This window comes from Polistes canadensis, unplaced genomic scaffold (assembly GCF_001313835.1).
Source record: "Polistes canadensis isolate GaletaPanama2010 unplaced genomic scaffold, ASM131383v1 scaffold_113, whole genome shotgun sequence".
In the NCBI taxonomy this organism is placed as follows: domain Eukaryota; kingdom Metazoa; phylum Arthropoda; class Insecta; order Hymenoptera; family Vespidae; genus Polistes; species Polistes canadensis.
The window spans coordinates 252,677-265,626 of NW_014569660.1; the positions used below are offsets into that span (position 1 = coordinate 252,677).

Sequence of the window (12,950 nt, forward strand, 5' to 3'; positions counted from 1 at the left end):
ATATATATATATATGCATTTATACACAGAAACAAATATATACAAGTATTATACAGTATAGGGATGAGATACAATTATAAATATTATGATATAATCAATATTATTTTTATTTTTTTTTTTTTAGAAATACGTTTTCATACCTAAAAAAATTTATTTTACCCCTGCGAATTTCTTTCCCTTTTTTCACTCGTTGCGTTTTAACCTGGAAACCCTTCGGCATATTATTTTTCATTTTTCCATATAAACCCTACGAAGATGATTGAAAATGGAAGAAAAAAAAGGGTGTGCACGTTAGAAAGAAATATGGCGACGAGAAAAACCAAAAGTACGACGTGTAAAAAAACATTTCAACAAAATTCGGATCAATGTTTCAATACATTTTTTTTTCTCTCTCTCTCTCTCTCTCTCTATCTTTTTTTTTTTCATCCCTTATTTTACATTAACCTCTTCCATTTCTTTTTCACCTGTTAAATTTCGATGTAGAACTCTGCACGCATACACACATACACACATACACACATGTACAAATATGGTCTCATTAGAATTCGTATTATCATTGTCGTTGTATTTAATATATGCAATGTTAACGATAGTAGTTGTAATAGTAATGATGTTGGTGGTAGTTGTATAAAAAGGTATCCTCGACCTACTTTACTTACCCCTTATCCAGGGTAGTACTTAAAAATGAAATATTTTCGAATACACGTTTATATTTACTTATATTACATGCATAAATCTCTTATTCATCTTTTGAAATGAAAAGGGAAAAAAAATAAAGAGAAAAAAAAAGGAAACAAAAGAAGAAGGGTAGGAAAGGGGAGGGGAAAAAAATCTACCCAATTAGAGGATCATTCGAAAGACCTCAATTTTCCGAATACACTTTTCAATGTTTCAACATTATCAAAATGTTGAATAATAAATGTATATAATAAATAATAATAATATTTAATCGTTACAATAATAATACAGTTATGGCATAATTTTTCTTACTTTAATAATTTATACAATTAATAATAATAATAATAATAATAATATTATTATTATTTGTTAGTATATATAATTTTTAAATATATTTGTAATAATTTGTGTAAATAATTTGTGTGTATAATATATAAATAATATACAACCCCTTTTAAATTTACCATACACATTCGTAAATATATAATTATTTAATATTATTTCAATATTTAAAAAAAAAAAACATTGTTCGTGATATGCGACAACGAGTTTTTTCTGACACAACCAACAATCATCTTACGATCGAAGCTAACTATTGATCAGAAACGGTCAGAAATTGGTGATTGGGGAGGGGGGTTGCCCACTCGATAGGACAGGTGTTGCATTCAATCAGGACAATGCCAGGTCACGCACGCGTTTATGGTGATTCGTCAGAAATTTTTCTGCAACACGATTGGAAAGTTTCGATTATACAAATTTTTTTCTTTAGAATCTTCCGGATGTCTGGCATCAAACGAGATTGACTCCCCCCTTCACCCCCCCCCACCCCCCATCATTTTATTTTATCGTTAAAAAGAATTTTACAAAAAAATCACAACCGAAGAGATCATGGTGTGAAAATTATTTATTTAATTAGTCTAATTTTTTTGTCGTCAGTTGGGTGGAGGGGGCGGTGTGGGGGACAGGGGATGGGACCCAGGAGTACCATGAAACAAAAAAAAAATAAGTATAATAAAAGGGTACATTTATTAAATGACGATGAGAATGAATTATCAAACAACCCCCTACCCCTCCCCCGCCCCCTTCCCTCGAAAATTGAACAATCCAATTGGAAACCGCGTCAAAAAACAGGTTCTTCAAAATATTGCAATTTCTGCAATGTTTTTTTTGTCAACTATACCCCTACCCCCCTTGAGCTCTCCCCCCACCCCAAAATATTAATATAAAAATTCAGGTACACGTATAAATGTATATAATTAATCAAGAACACGACACCTGGCCAGTAATCGTGTGTTCTTCTTTCTTTTCCATCCCCCTTCCTCCCCCTATCCTCCTCTCCACCGATCGTTCGAGCATCTCATCCCCCATTCGTTGTTGGTAGTTAAAAAAAAAAAAGAAAAAGAAAAGAAAAAGGGGGTCACATCCACTACCACCATTACCACTAGCACCAGCATCCGTGTAATTTTTTTTTCTGCTTCTTTTTTCTTTTCTTCTCCCCCATCTCTTCAGTAACCCTCCACCCCCACACCCCCGTATCGTCCCCCTTCTCTTTACCTTTCTCGTCCCTTTTTTCTTTTCCACCTGGTTGGTGGTGTTCCTCGTTGTGAGTGATTTTTTTTCTCTCTCTCTCTATCTCTCTCTCTCTCTCTCTCTCTCTCTCTTTCTCTTTCACTTCGTAGACTCCCTCGTCAACTGTTCAACACCACCACCAAGCAACCAGGTGCATTTGCTTGCAACTTGGTTGTGTTGTAGTAAATGAATGTACTTGGTGTACACACAAGAACTTGGTATACGGAAAAAAAGAAAGGGGGCAGCGCGGGAGAGGGGGGAGTTTCTGTTACACTGTGTGCTGTTGTTGGGGGTGGCGGGGAGTGGGTGGTGGTTCTTCTCTCGACTCGGCCTATTTTCGCAAACTCGCAAGCCGCGTAGTGTGCATCAAAAGCTGAGGTAGTAGATGTAGTGGTGGTGGTGGTGGTGGTGGTGGTGGTGGTGGTGCGCGCGCGCGCGTATTCGTGATCAGAGGTTTGGGGGAGGGGGTGGTGGTGGTGGTGCGTTTCGCGTACGTTGAAATAAAAGAAAAAAAAAGTAAACGAAAAGAAAAAGAAAGGAAGAAACAGAAACGCGATGAGAGAGTTGGTTGGGGGGAGGTTGAGGGGGTTGGAGGGTGGGTCTGACAGGACAACAGGGTGAAAAACAGAGTGAGAGAGAGAGAGAGAGATAGAAAATGTGATCTTTTGTTTTGAGAAATGCACGCTCTTTCTTTCTTTATCTTTCTTTTTTTTCTCATTCGTCTACAGGTATATGTGCAGGTGTTTTTATGTTTGTGTGTTAGTAAAAACGTACAGGTACATATGCTCGTTAGTTATTTTCTTGTTTTATTTTAACATTTTCGTTCTCTTATTCATCCACTCGTTATTCTCAGCGAAATGGGATTCGCGTTTCAAGAAAAAATCCTTCTGTATAGATATATGTTATCGTCAAAGCAGGAAATCAGTCATTGCTAGTAATTCCTCGGCATTGTTATCAATGAAACTTTTGGCATTATCAATGAAACTTTTCATAGAAATATCAGAGAATGCAATGCTACAAATTGTACAACTTTGCTTGTTCTTTGAAAAGTTTGGATAAATATTTTTTATAGTAAAAGTTAATAGATTTTAATGATTTTTATATTAAATTAAAGTGCACACTTTTGTCTACGCGTAGAATACCATATCAAGTTATAAATTGAACTGCAAAGGTTCAAAAAATGTCAGAGAATGCAATGCTGTAAATTGTACAACTTTGCTAATTCTTTGAAAAAAGTTTTGCTAAATATTTTTTATACTAAAAGTTAATAGATTTCAATGATTTTTATAATAAATTAAAGTACATTCTTTTGTCTACACGTAGAATACCATATCGAGTTATAAATCAGTTTGCAAAGGTTCAAAAAATGTCAGAGAATGCAATGCTGTAAATAGTGCATCTCTGCAATTTCTTTGAAAAGTTTCGTCAATTATTGTTTATACTTAGAGCAAGCGAATATTAATGATTTTTATATTAAATTAATTATATTAAACAAATCTTCTCGAATATTATTTCAAATGTAATTGATAAATATTCCAATCCCATCAACAACAAACAACAAGCAACAACAACAACAACAAATAGCAAACCGTAATCGTAAAAATCATTTAAAAAAGAAACACAAAAAATATATGACACGTTTTTTAAAATGCCATTACGAAGACAATCTTATAGATAAAGTAAAGTTTAGCAAAGATGTGTGTGTGTGTGTGCAAAAAGAAAATAAAATAAAAAGGAAAAAAAAAAGAATAAAACTAGGGTGCGAAACACAGTGTTTTACCAGCTTGAAACGTTTCACACTTATTGTTGTATTCCTTACCCCCTCCCCTCTACACACACACACACAGACACACACATTCTCTCCCAGCCGTTACTTTTTCTCTTTTCGTATACATGAGCACGTGGAATGAATAAAAACAAAACTAATGACACACTGAGAGATTCGGGACAGTAACGGTGCCTGTTCTCCCAGCAGCAGCAGCAGCAACCAACACCAGAACCAGAACCAGAACCAGAACCCAGCACCAGCAAATAACTGTCAGCCTTGCTAGCTCGATATAAAGAAAGAAACACCACGCAAATCCTCTTTCTCTCTCTTTCTTTCTCTTATTCTTTCTTATTCTGTTGTATTATGTACTTGGAAACAGACTCTAAAGGTGCATTCACATTGGAACACGTTGGATTCGTTACCGGTACGAGTAGGATGACGTTTCTGAAAGTATTCGTATTCGTTATATGTGTATATATATGTGTGTGTGTGTGGGAGAGAGAAAGAGAGAATAGAAAACGAGTTTCTATGGAAGATACGATGTTACACATTGATGTAAAAACTAAAAAAGTAAAAAAATAAAAGAAAACTGTCACCGTCAACGCGAGACAATAACTTAAAACTCATTCATTCGCTCGCATACCACCAATCACAACCCTTATTTCTTTCCATTCTTCTTTTTCTCTTCACATTTTTTTTGTTTAACTATTTTTTTAAATTTATTTTCATTTCTCGAGAGTTGTGTTTTTTTTTCGTTATACGTTGTCGTTGTTGTTGTTGTTATTGTTGTTTGATTTATTTTGTATATTGATATGTATTTTAAATATGTTTTATTTTTGTTATCCTTATTTTTCTTATTGTTTTATGTATGTATGTTTGTATGTATTTGTAGTTACGTTAATTCTCATACACATACACCATCTCTCTCTCTCTCTCTCTCTCTCTCTTTGTTTTGTATTAAAGATTGTATTATAATATATATATATATATAGTTTAGGTTTAACCGAGAATGATGGGTTATTTATAGTTAGGTGCTGGTCAAACGATCGATAATGATGAAACGCGCTTTTAAATTAAACCTTTTTTTTTTTTTTTTTCTTCTTCTTTTTTTTTTCCTATCGACGATGTTAGTTGATTAAAAAAGGAAAAAAAAGGAAAGGAATTCTATTCGCTACGTCATTCAGGAATAGTTGAACGAAAAAAACGAGATAGATAAAATATATCGATGTTCGTAAAGGGGTAGTAGAATTAACGAGTCGAAGGGTGGGGGTTGGTTGGTAGGAGAAAGGTTTAGAATAATTAAATGTTCAATATTATATTCGATTTTTTGTTTTGTTTATATGTTCAAATTATACTACAGTTATATTGAAAAATAATATATATAGGATTGTAATAATATTATTAATAATTAATAATAATTTTTGTGAGAACACACAATACTAACGGGGGATTTTTTATTAAAGTTCAAAGTTTGAAAATGATTAAGTATAGAATATTCGATTTGAAAATGAAATTTTAATGAGTCTGACGTTTCGTATTGTATTATCTAATATTATTGTTATTATAGATCACACATACACGTTTAATATAAACACATATTATTTAAGTGTATAGTAAATACTTGTATTTTTAAGTATACACATTGAAATAAATTCTATACGAATGTGGAAGAAACGTGTACACGTTAGTTGGGTTATATTGTAGAATCGTGCTTGCGTGACTTTTTACGTAATTCTAATATTTTCTTTTTATTTATTTCAACTCGATCAAACAAATGACGTATTTCAAAAAAGAAAAAAACTAATAATAATAATCCTAAGAAGAAGAAGAAAAAAAGGGGATAAAAATCGATGGTACGTTCGATACTTAGTTGTGAACTTTCAAACGGGTATTTGTTTTGTTTTTTTTTTTTTAAAAAGCATACAACTCTCATTACTATGGAAAGTTTTCCAAGATTTTAATAAATTCATTGTAAGAACAGAACACTCGTTTATAAAACTGTTATCCTTATAATATATTTTACATGTATTATTTTATACAAATTTTTACCTCCGCACCCACCGGTTTTACGAAGTAAAATCCCCGTTCCTTTTTTTTTTCTTTAAACGAATGAACCAATCAAATCCAACCAACCAACTAACCGGATCGTAGAGAAACGACACGATAATTACGTAATCGTGAAAAAGAATCGGAAAGAAACGGTTAAAAGAAAAGCAATTTCTAATCTTCGTGCGGAACGGTAATATCGCCCGCCACGAGATTCGAACGATTTGAGCGGGCTCCCATGGAAGAGTGGGGGTGATGAAGAGGGAGAAGAGAGGGAAAACGTAAAGGAGAAACATTGAGGAGTGGGGATATCGTAGCAGGAGTGGGGAGGAGTCGTTCTTCAACATTTAACTCGATGGTGAGAAGAGAGAGGATTGCGGTAGGTCGGATAATCAAAATGGCCGACTTGTTTCGCGTTACCATGGCAACGAAGCACGGGCGTTACTACGGGTGGGGGTAACCTTTGCGAAAAGGGGCGGAGCTTTAAACGTCGGCGGCCATCATGTTTTCGGTCGAACGCCGATAGCTTGCACCATCTAGCGGTTATTTAGACGAACTAATTCGATTGAATTTATTCCTATACCCCCTTGGAACATTTTATTCGAGCCGCTACTCTCGTACAGTTCGGATCTACGAATTTTACCCTACCTTTATCCCCTCTCCTCTTCCCTGGCCCACCCCCAATCCCTTTCTCTTATTTTTCTGTTTTCTTTATTTTGAGTTTAGAATTTTAAAAATTTTTTTTAGGTTTGAATTTTTTTCTTTTTTTTTTCTTTTTTTTAAGTCAAGACTTTTCAACCCTTGACTGATATTTTTATGTATGCAATTATTCGAAATTGATATTTTATATATATATATTACTCTATTATTCGATTAAATATTAATCTTATATTATATTTTAATGATATGTACACACGTGTAATAGTATCCCTTAAACCTGGTAAAAGGTTATGCGATATAGACGTTGTATGTAACATTATAGTATAATTGTTAACGGTAATAAGTAAATCATACGTAAAATGTACTATAAATTAATATTTTTGCATTGAATTTTGTGAGATTCGGACTTTTAGTCAAATTGATATATTTCTAATTAATTATTATCTTTTTCCTCTCCCCCAACCGCGTCCCCTTTCCCGTTTTGTTTTTTTTTTTTTTTAATTATTAATAAATAAATAACATTTATTGTATTACGATAATAATTATTATTTGCACAATGGTAGAAATAATAAATAATCGTATTTAATGAATATTATTTTCACTAACGATTATTTACATTTCGAATAACGTCGATTGAAATTATTCTCCGTTATTATGATTATTAATAAAACAGTTATGTGTTTTTTTTTATATTTATTTGTCGATTAACGATAAAAAAAAAGAAATATTATAATTAATTGTTCATAACGTGGCGTCGTATATATATAGAAAATTGTCGTATAAAACTAAAAAGGGCTAATGGTCAACGATATAACTATTTCATTTATTTACGATTATATTTTTTTAGCGTTGTGGGAGGTGATCAAAATCAAGTTTTAAAACCAGTTGGAAATAATTTACATTTCGTGACAATTTCAACCTTGGCAAATGTTGATTTATCAATTAATCCCACCCACACGAGTTACTATTTTAAACGACACAAAACAACTCACCCGGTTATCAAACCCTTTAAGGGTTTCGGATTGAAGCTGGGGTGTTTTATTTAGAAACTTTTCTGTCACATCGACAATATCCTAATGAATGTACTTTTTTTTTTTCACTTAATCGCAATCATAATTGTTAATTCCTAAATTTTTACTGTTTTCTTTTTTTTTTTTTTTGTTTCAAACAAACAATTTACGTAATTCAATAACAAAAAACAACAATCGATAAAATAAAACGATTAATTGTGCGATCGTATTAAATATTGTATATCACGTAAAATCATTTCTTTTGGGGGGGGTGGTGGAGGGGGTGGTTTATATTTTCTAATAATAAATGTGTATCTTTTGGATTGATTTGTTTTACTTTTGAATTTTGAAATTTGCAGATCCTTGTAGAATACGACGACGTTGAATGGCAAAGACGCGAGTGGTTATCCCCACACAGGGATGCAGTATTTTCTTTTTTTCTCGTTGAAAAGGGCCTATGTTGGGCCGAACGTGCTGATCCAAGACACGCCAGTCTCATCGCCATCGATCATCACAATAACGCTAACAATAATCATCATCATAATAATCATCATCATCATAATAATCATCATCATCATCATCATCATCATCATCATCGTATCAACGGGAAACCACTCAGAGGTTCAACCGCTACTCCCAACACCGTTGCTTGGCCTGCACTCGTAAGTTTATTTATTATTAATTATTGCATTTTTTTTTTTTTTTTTTTTAATCATTTTTATGTTTGAGATTAAATTTTCAATTGCAAATAATCGCGTCGATATTTTGTTTTTCGAATTTATTGTTTGTTTGTTTGTTTCGTTGGTTTCTTTCGGATGTATTTATTCTGACACGAATTATGTTTCCAGTTAAATATTTCAATATAAAAACAAAATGTTTAATTTATATATATTAAATATGATTCGAACATTTGTTTATAATATAATACAATGTGGTGTCGTGGTGATTAATTTATTTTTTTTTGGAATACAATTGAAATACTTCTTTTTAAATTTGGAATTTAATCTCGACTGGTACACGAGTTTGGTTTTCCTTTTCTTTTTGTTTTTATTTACTAGATAAATTTGTTGTTTTAATAATATATATATTATTAAATATTATTTATATATATTTATTTTTCTTATACAGACATTTTATCCTCTCGTGGCACGTGCCGAACTTCCGGAAGACGCAATGCCGATAGAATTTATGCAAGACCGGAGACTGGACTTCGTTGATTATTCCAAATTAAAACCGTTCACCGTAAGTATTAAAAAGAATATTAATAATATACATTAATTATATTAAGAAAACATAATTATCTATCACATTAATTATGTGATACAAAAGAAAAATTGACACTTTTGATAGGAACGCCGGATATATCCGGCATCCATTTAATGACTTGAAGATATACCAAGCCAAGGATATTGTTTAACATTGTTTTATCAAGCACAGTTTATTATTTAACGTTTAAACCAAAAAAAAACCTTAATATACGAAAGAATGAACTGACCACGTGATGTTGTTACGTGTAAACATTTTCGAAAAACAGAGAGTGTCATGGGAAAATTCGAAACACAAAGTAAAAAATTCGGATTACTTTTTCTGAATGAGAGATTATCATACGAAACGGCAACAGAGGAGGAATGGATTTAATTGGGATAGGAAAAGTGATGGTTTGTTTCATAGTCGTCGACTGATGGTCCCCCACAACCTAACCCTTCTGCTGTTGGTGTTGATGTTGCTGTTGCTGATGCCAGTGCGACCACTTCCGCTTTACGGTTAGAAACTTACTTCGTTAGGGAGGGGTTTGAACTTAGTTAGGAAGAAGTTTTGAAGCCATTGGCCTATCCGACACCAACCAGCCCCCTCTGCCCCCTGCCACCCCTTCGGGTTATTCGGGATGGTAGCACGCGTACACACATACACAACAATTCATTGGTACAGATTTAGGTATATAGAGTAGTGTAGTAATCTTTGAAGAACGCAGCAAGTAGTTGTCCCAAACTTTCGAATCAGGACTTGTTGTTTGTTACCCAAGACGTTCCCTTTCGTTCCCTTGAACGTAAACCCTTTTCCCCTGTCGTTAAACCTTTGATCATTTAAATCGTCTTGGTAGTAGCAGGTCAAATTCTGTTGTTGTAGTTATCAATTATTTTTCTTTTCGGTACTTAATTACAATTAGATCACGGTACTTGTTTTCGAACAAAATAAAACTTATTGTTTTGTTTTTTTTTTTTTCATGAAGAATAATTTCTCGCGACTACGCGTTTAACCGTTTGATTCTCGTCATAGTTCGAAAGAGAAACAGAGAGTGAGTTTAAAGGGTCGGGGTCGTAATTGTTTCCAAGTAATTAAACTGTCGGAAGTTTAATCGTTAAAACTTTTGCTTTAGGTTCAGCGAATCGTTTACGCGAAGTTTCATGATCCAGGTGTGAGATGCACCACGGTAATTCGACCGGCCACCTGTCTTTTAACCTTCTCGACCTTACCAAATTATTAACGGTATGATATTTACGAAGGAAAATTCATTATTTCTATGTTCAGTCATTTCACGGAATGAGGATTATATTTCGGTTGGTTTTTTCATTCGTATATCAATATAAACCCCGTCTCTCTAACATTTCAAATCACCAAACACCCTTTCCCCTATCCCGTTTAGATCAGCCATAAACCATAACCCAAAAAGATACAATCATCCGAAATCTCATCATCACGTTTGAAGAAGTTCAGGTATCCGTGTATAAAATCCAATTAAAAACTGATCCCCCTTTGAAACAAAGGTGTATAAAAATACCAAAAAAAAAGAAAAAAAGACTAAAAAAAGGAATCCAATAATAGACATATAGATAACAACAATACTTATCATAATAATACTCAATCTAAATAATAACAGTGAGTAGAGTTAATAACTGTGTTTTGTAATCTCACTTTCCACAGTTAGTCTTGTCTCTGTTGAGACAGACAGACAGACAGATACAGACACACACACCGATACAGGCAGGGTCTAAAGTTCTCAGAGATATCTCGTAGCCTCTGGCAACTAACAGCAACCAACAGCAGCAGGTCTACATCCTACAAGTAGTAGTAGTAGTAGTAGTAGTAGTAGTAGTAATACTTGGCACGCTAGAGGGGGGATTAAGGGGGGGAACGGGTGGGGAATATACATATAGCACATCGATGGCATAAAGTACCCCCCTGTCCCCCGCCCAGCCCCCACCCCCCATGTTGTATGTTCGCTTTGCCAAGGACCGTTAGTTGGCTGAACGGGAATATGTTGGCGCCTCGACTTGGCCGTTCTCCAACCTGTCCCTGCCCCTTTCCCTTTCCCTTCCTCATCCTTCTCGACCTACCCCCCCCCAGGCCCCCCCTGTCTTCCTTATCCTCCTGTTTCCTCTTGCACACGTGCGCGCGAGCGCACACTTTCTTTATTTATTTTTTTTTTTTTGTCTATCATAGAACGCGAGTTTATGGGAAAAACAAAGACGAAACACACAACACACTATAGTCATTTAACAAGAATATTATAGAGAAATAGTAGTACAAATGCAATAGTAAAACAGTTACTGAACGTAAGTAACCTCACATTGGTGATACTACAGCTAACTGAAAGTTTACTGGGTAGCCAGTGAAAATAAGAGCAAATGGTCTATGTATGTGTATGTGTGTGTGTGTATATATATATGTCTCTCTCTCTCTCTCTCTCTCTCTCTCTCTCTCTCTCTCTTTCTCTCTCTCTCTCTCTGTTTTTCTGTAAAAGCTTCTTCCTGAGTGTGTTGGAGAGTATCAGTGGGGAATGTGCCTGCTTCTCCCCCCTACACACACACATAGACATACACACACACACGGAGGGCTGAACCAAGGAGAGAAAGAACCCGTTACATTTATAGTTCAGGGTCAGCAGACTCTCTCTCTCATGCAGCACGCTCTCGATTTCAACGAATTTTCGGTTGGAAAAACTGGGAAAAGGGTTAACACCTGTTATATTATAAAAATTGTTCTTATAATTGTTTTGAAGAGACAACATATATATTTTTATCATTTTTATAATTATATATTTAGATAAAAATCTCGCGAATTATTATTATTATTATTATTATTATTGTTTAGATAATTTATAGAATTTGTTTTTTAATCAATCGATCTGTGTGTTCTTCTTCTTCTTCTTTATTTTTCTTTCCATTTTGTTTTGTTTGTTTTTTTTGGTTCATGCAATAATGAACGTTGTATGTTACGTTTGGAACAGGTTATACAATAATTTTAAGTTTCGTATTAACTTTTAACTAGGATAGAATAGGATAATTTTGTGATAAGTACAAATGTAATATAACACGATAATTATAAAAAAGAAAACAAAAAAACAAAAAACCAAGTCATTATCGCGAAGTGTCGGTTGTAGGATGAACACTTAACTGTTTGTGCGTGTCATCGCGTGTGTTAACTTAACGATTATATATTTCTTTTACCTTTGTTTGAGTAGAAACACCTTTATGCGTTTATAATCTTTCATTCCTGACGACTCATTGTGTCATATATATATTTTGTTTCTTTTTTTTTTTTTTTTTTTTTTTCTGCAATTAGTTGTACCTGATGCATTATTAATTGACGATGCTATTATTTTGCATTTAGTTGCAGGGGGTGTAGGGTGGGGGGGGAGGGAGTATCGTTAAATCGTTTATTAATGTTTATGACTTGGAATTTTTTTTCAAATTGTTTTTATGGATAACCTGTTTCTTTTTTTTCGTTTTGTTTTTAGGTTAGGTTTGTACGAGTCCCTTTTATCCTATTTTTTTCTGTTTTTTTTTTTTTTTTTTTTTCACGAATAATTCTACAATCGTAATATCGAAATTAATGAAACGTAGTTTGCAGGGATGCAATTTAAATAAAAAAAATTGTTCGATTTAATCGAATTGTTATTATTATTTATTTAATTCCGTTACTTTTACGAAATGGAAAAAATGGCTGTTGAGAAGAGTAAAAAGAAGAAGAAGAAAAACAAGAAGAAAAAATGAAATATTAATAAGTAGAAAATTAGCAAAGTAATAAAATATCGTATCGTATAAATCGAGTTGTTTAACAAATTACCTTTTTTTGAAAAATGTTGAAGAAGTTAATCACGAAACTCGTTAACGGAATTCGAAAGTCCTTGTCGAACTACTAACTCAGAAACTCGTGTTCGATGAAAGTTTCGTAAAATATGAGAGAGAGAGAGAGAGAGAGAGAGAGAGAGAGAGAGAG

The 12,950-nt window shown here is 33.5% G+C and overlaps 1 protein-coding gene across 1 annotated transcript in view; it reads left to right on the forward strand.

The window, feature by feature from the left end:
* Positions 1-12,950, forward strand: part of LOC106787734 (probable JmjC domain-containing histone demethylation protein 2C) — a 48,569-nt gene that overhangs the window by 32,031 nt on the left and 3,588 nt on the right. Inside the window, exons 2-3 of the mRNA XM_014750352.1 lie at positions 8,090-8,392; positions 8,859-8,972. Coding sequence (XP_014605838.1) covers positions 8,090-8,392; positions 8,859-8,972 — 417 coding nt within the window. The remainder of the gene's footprint in view (positions 1-8,089; positions 8,393-8,858; positions 8,973-12,950) is intronic.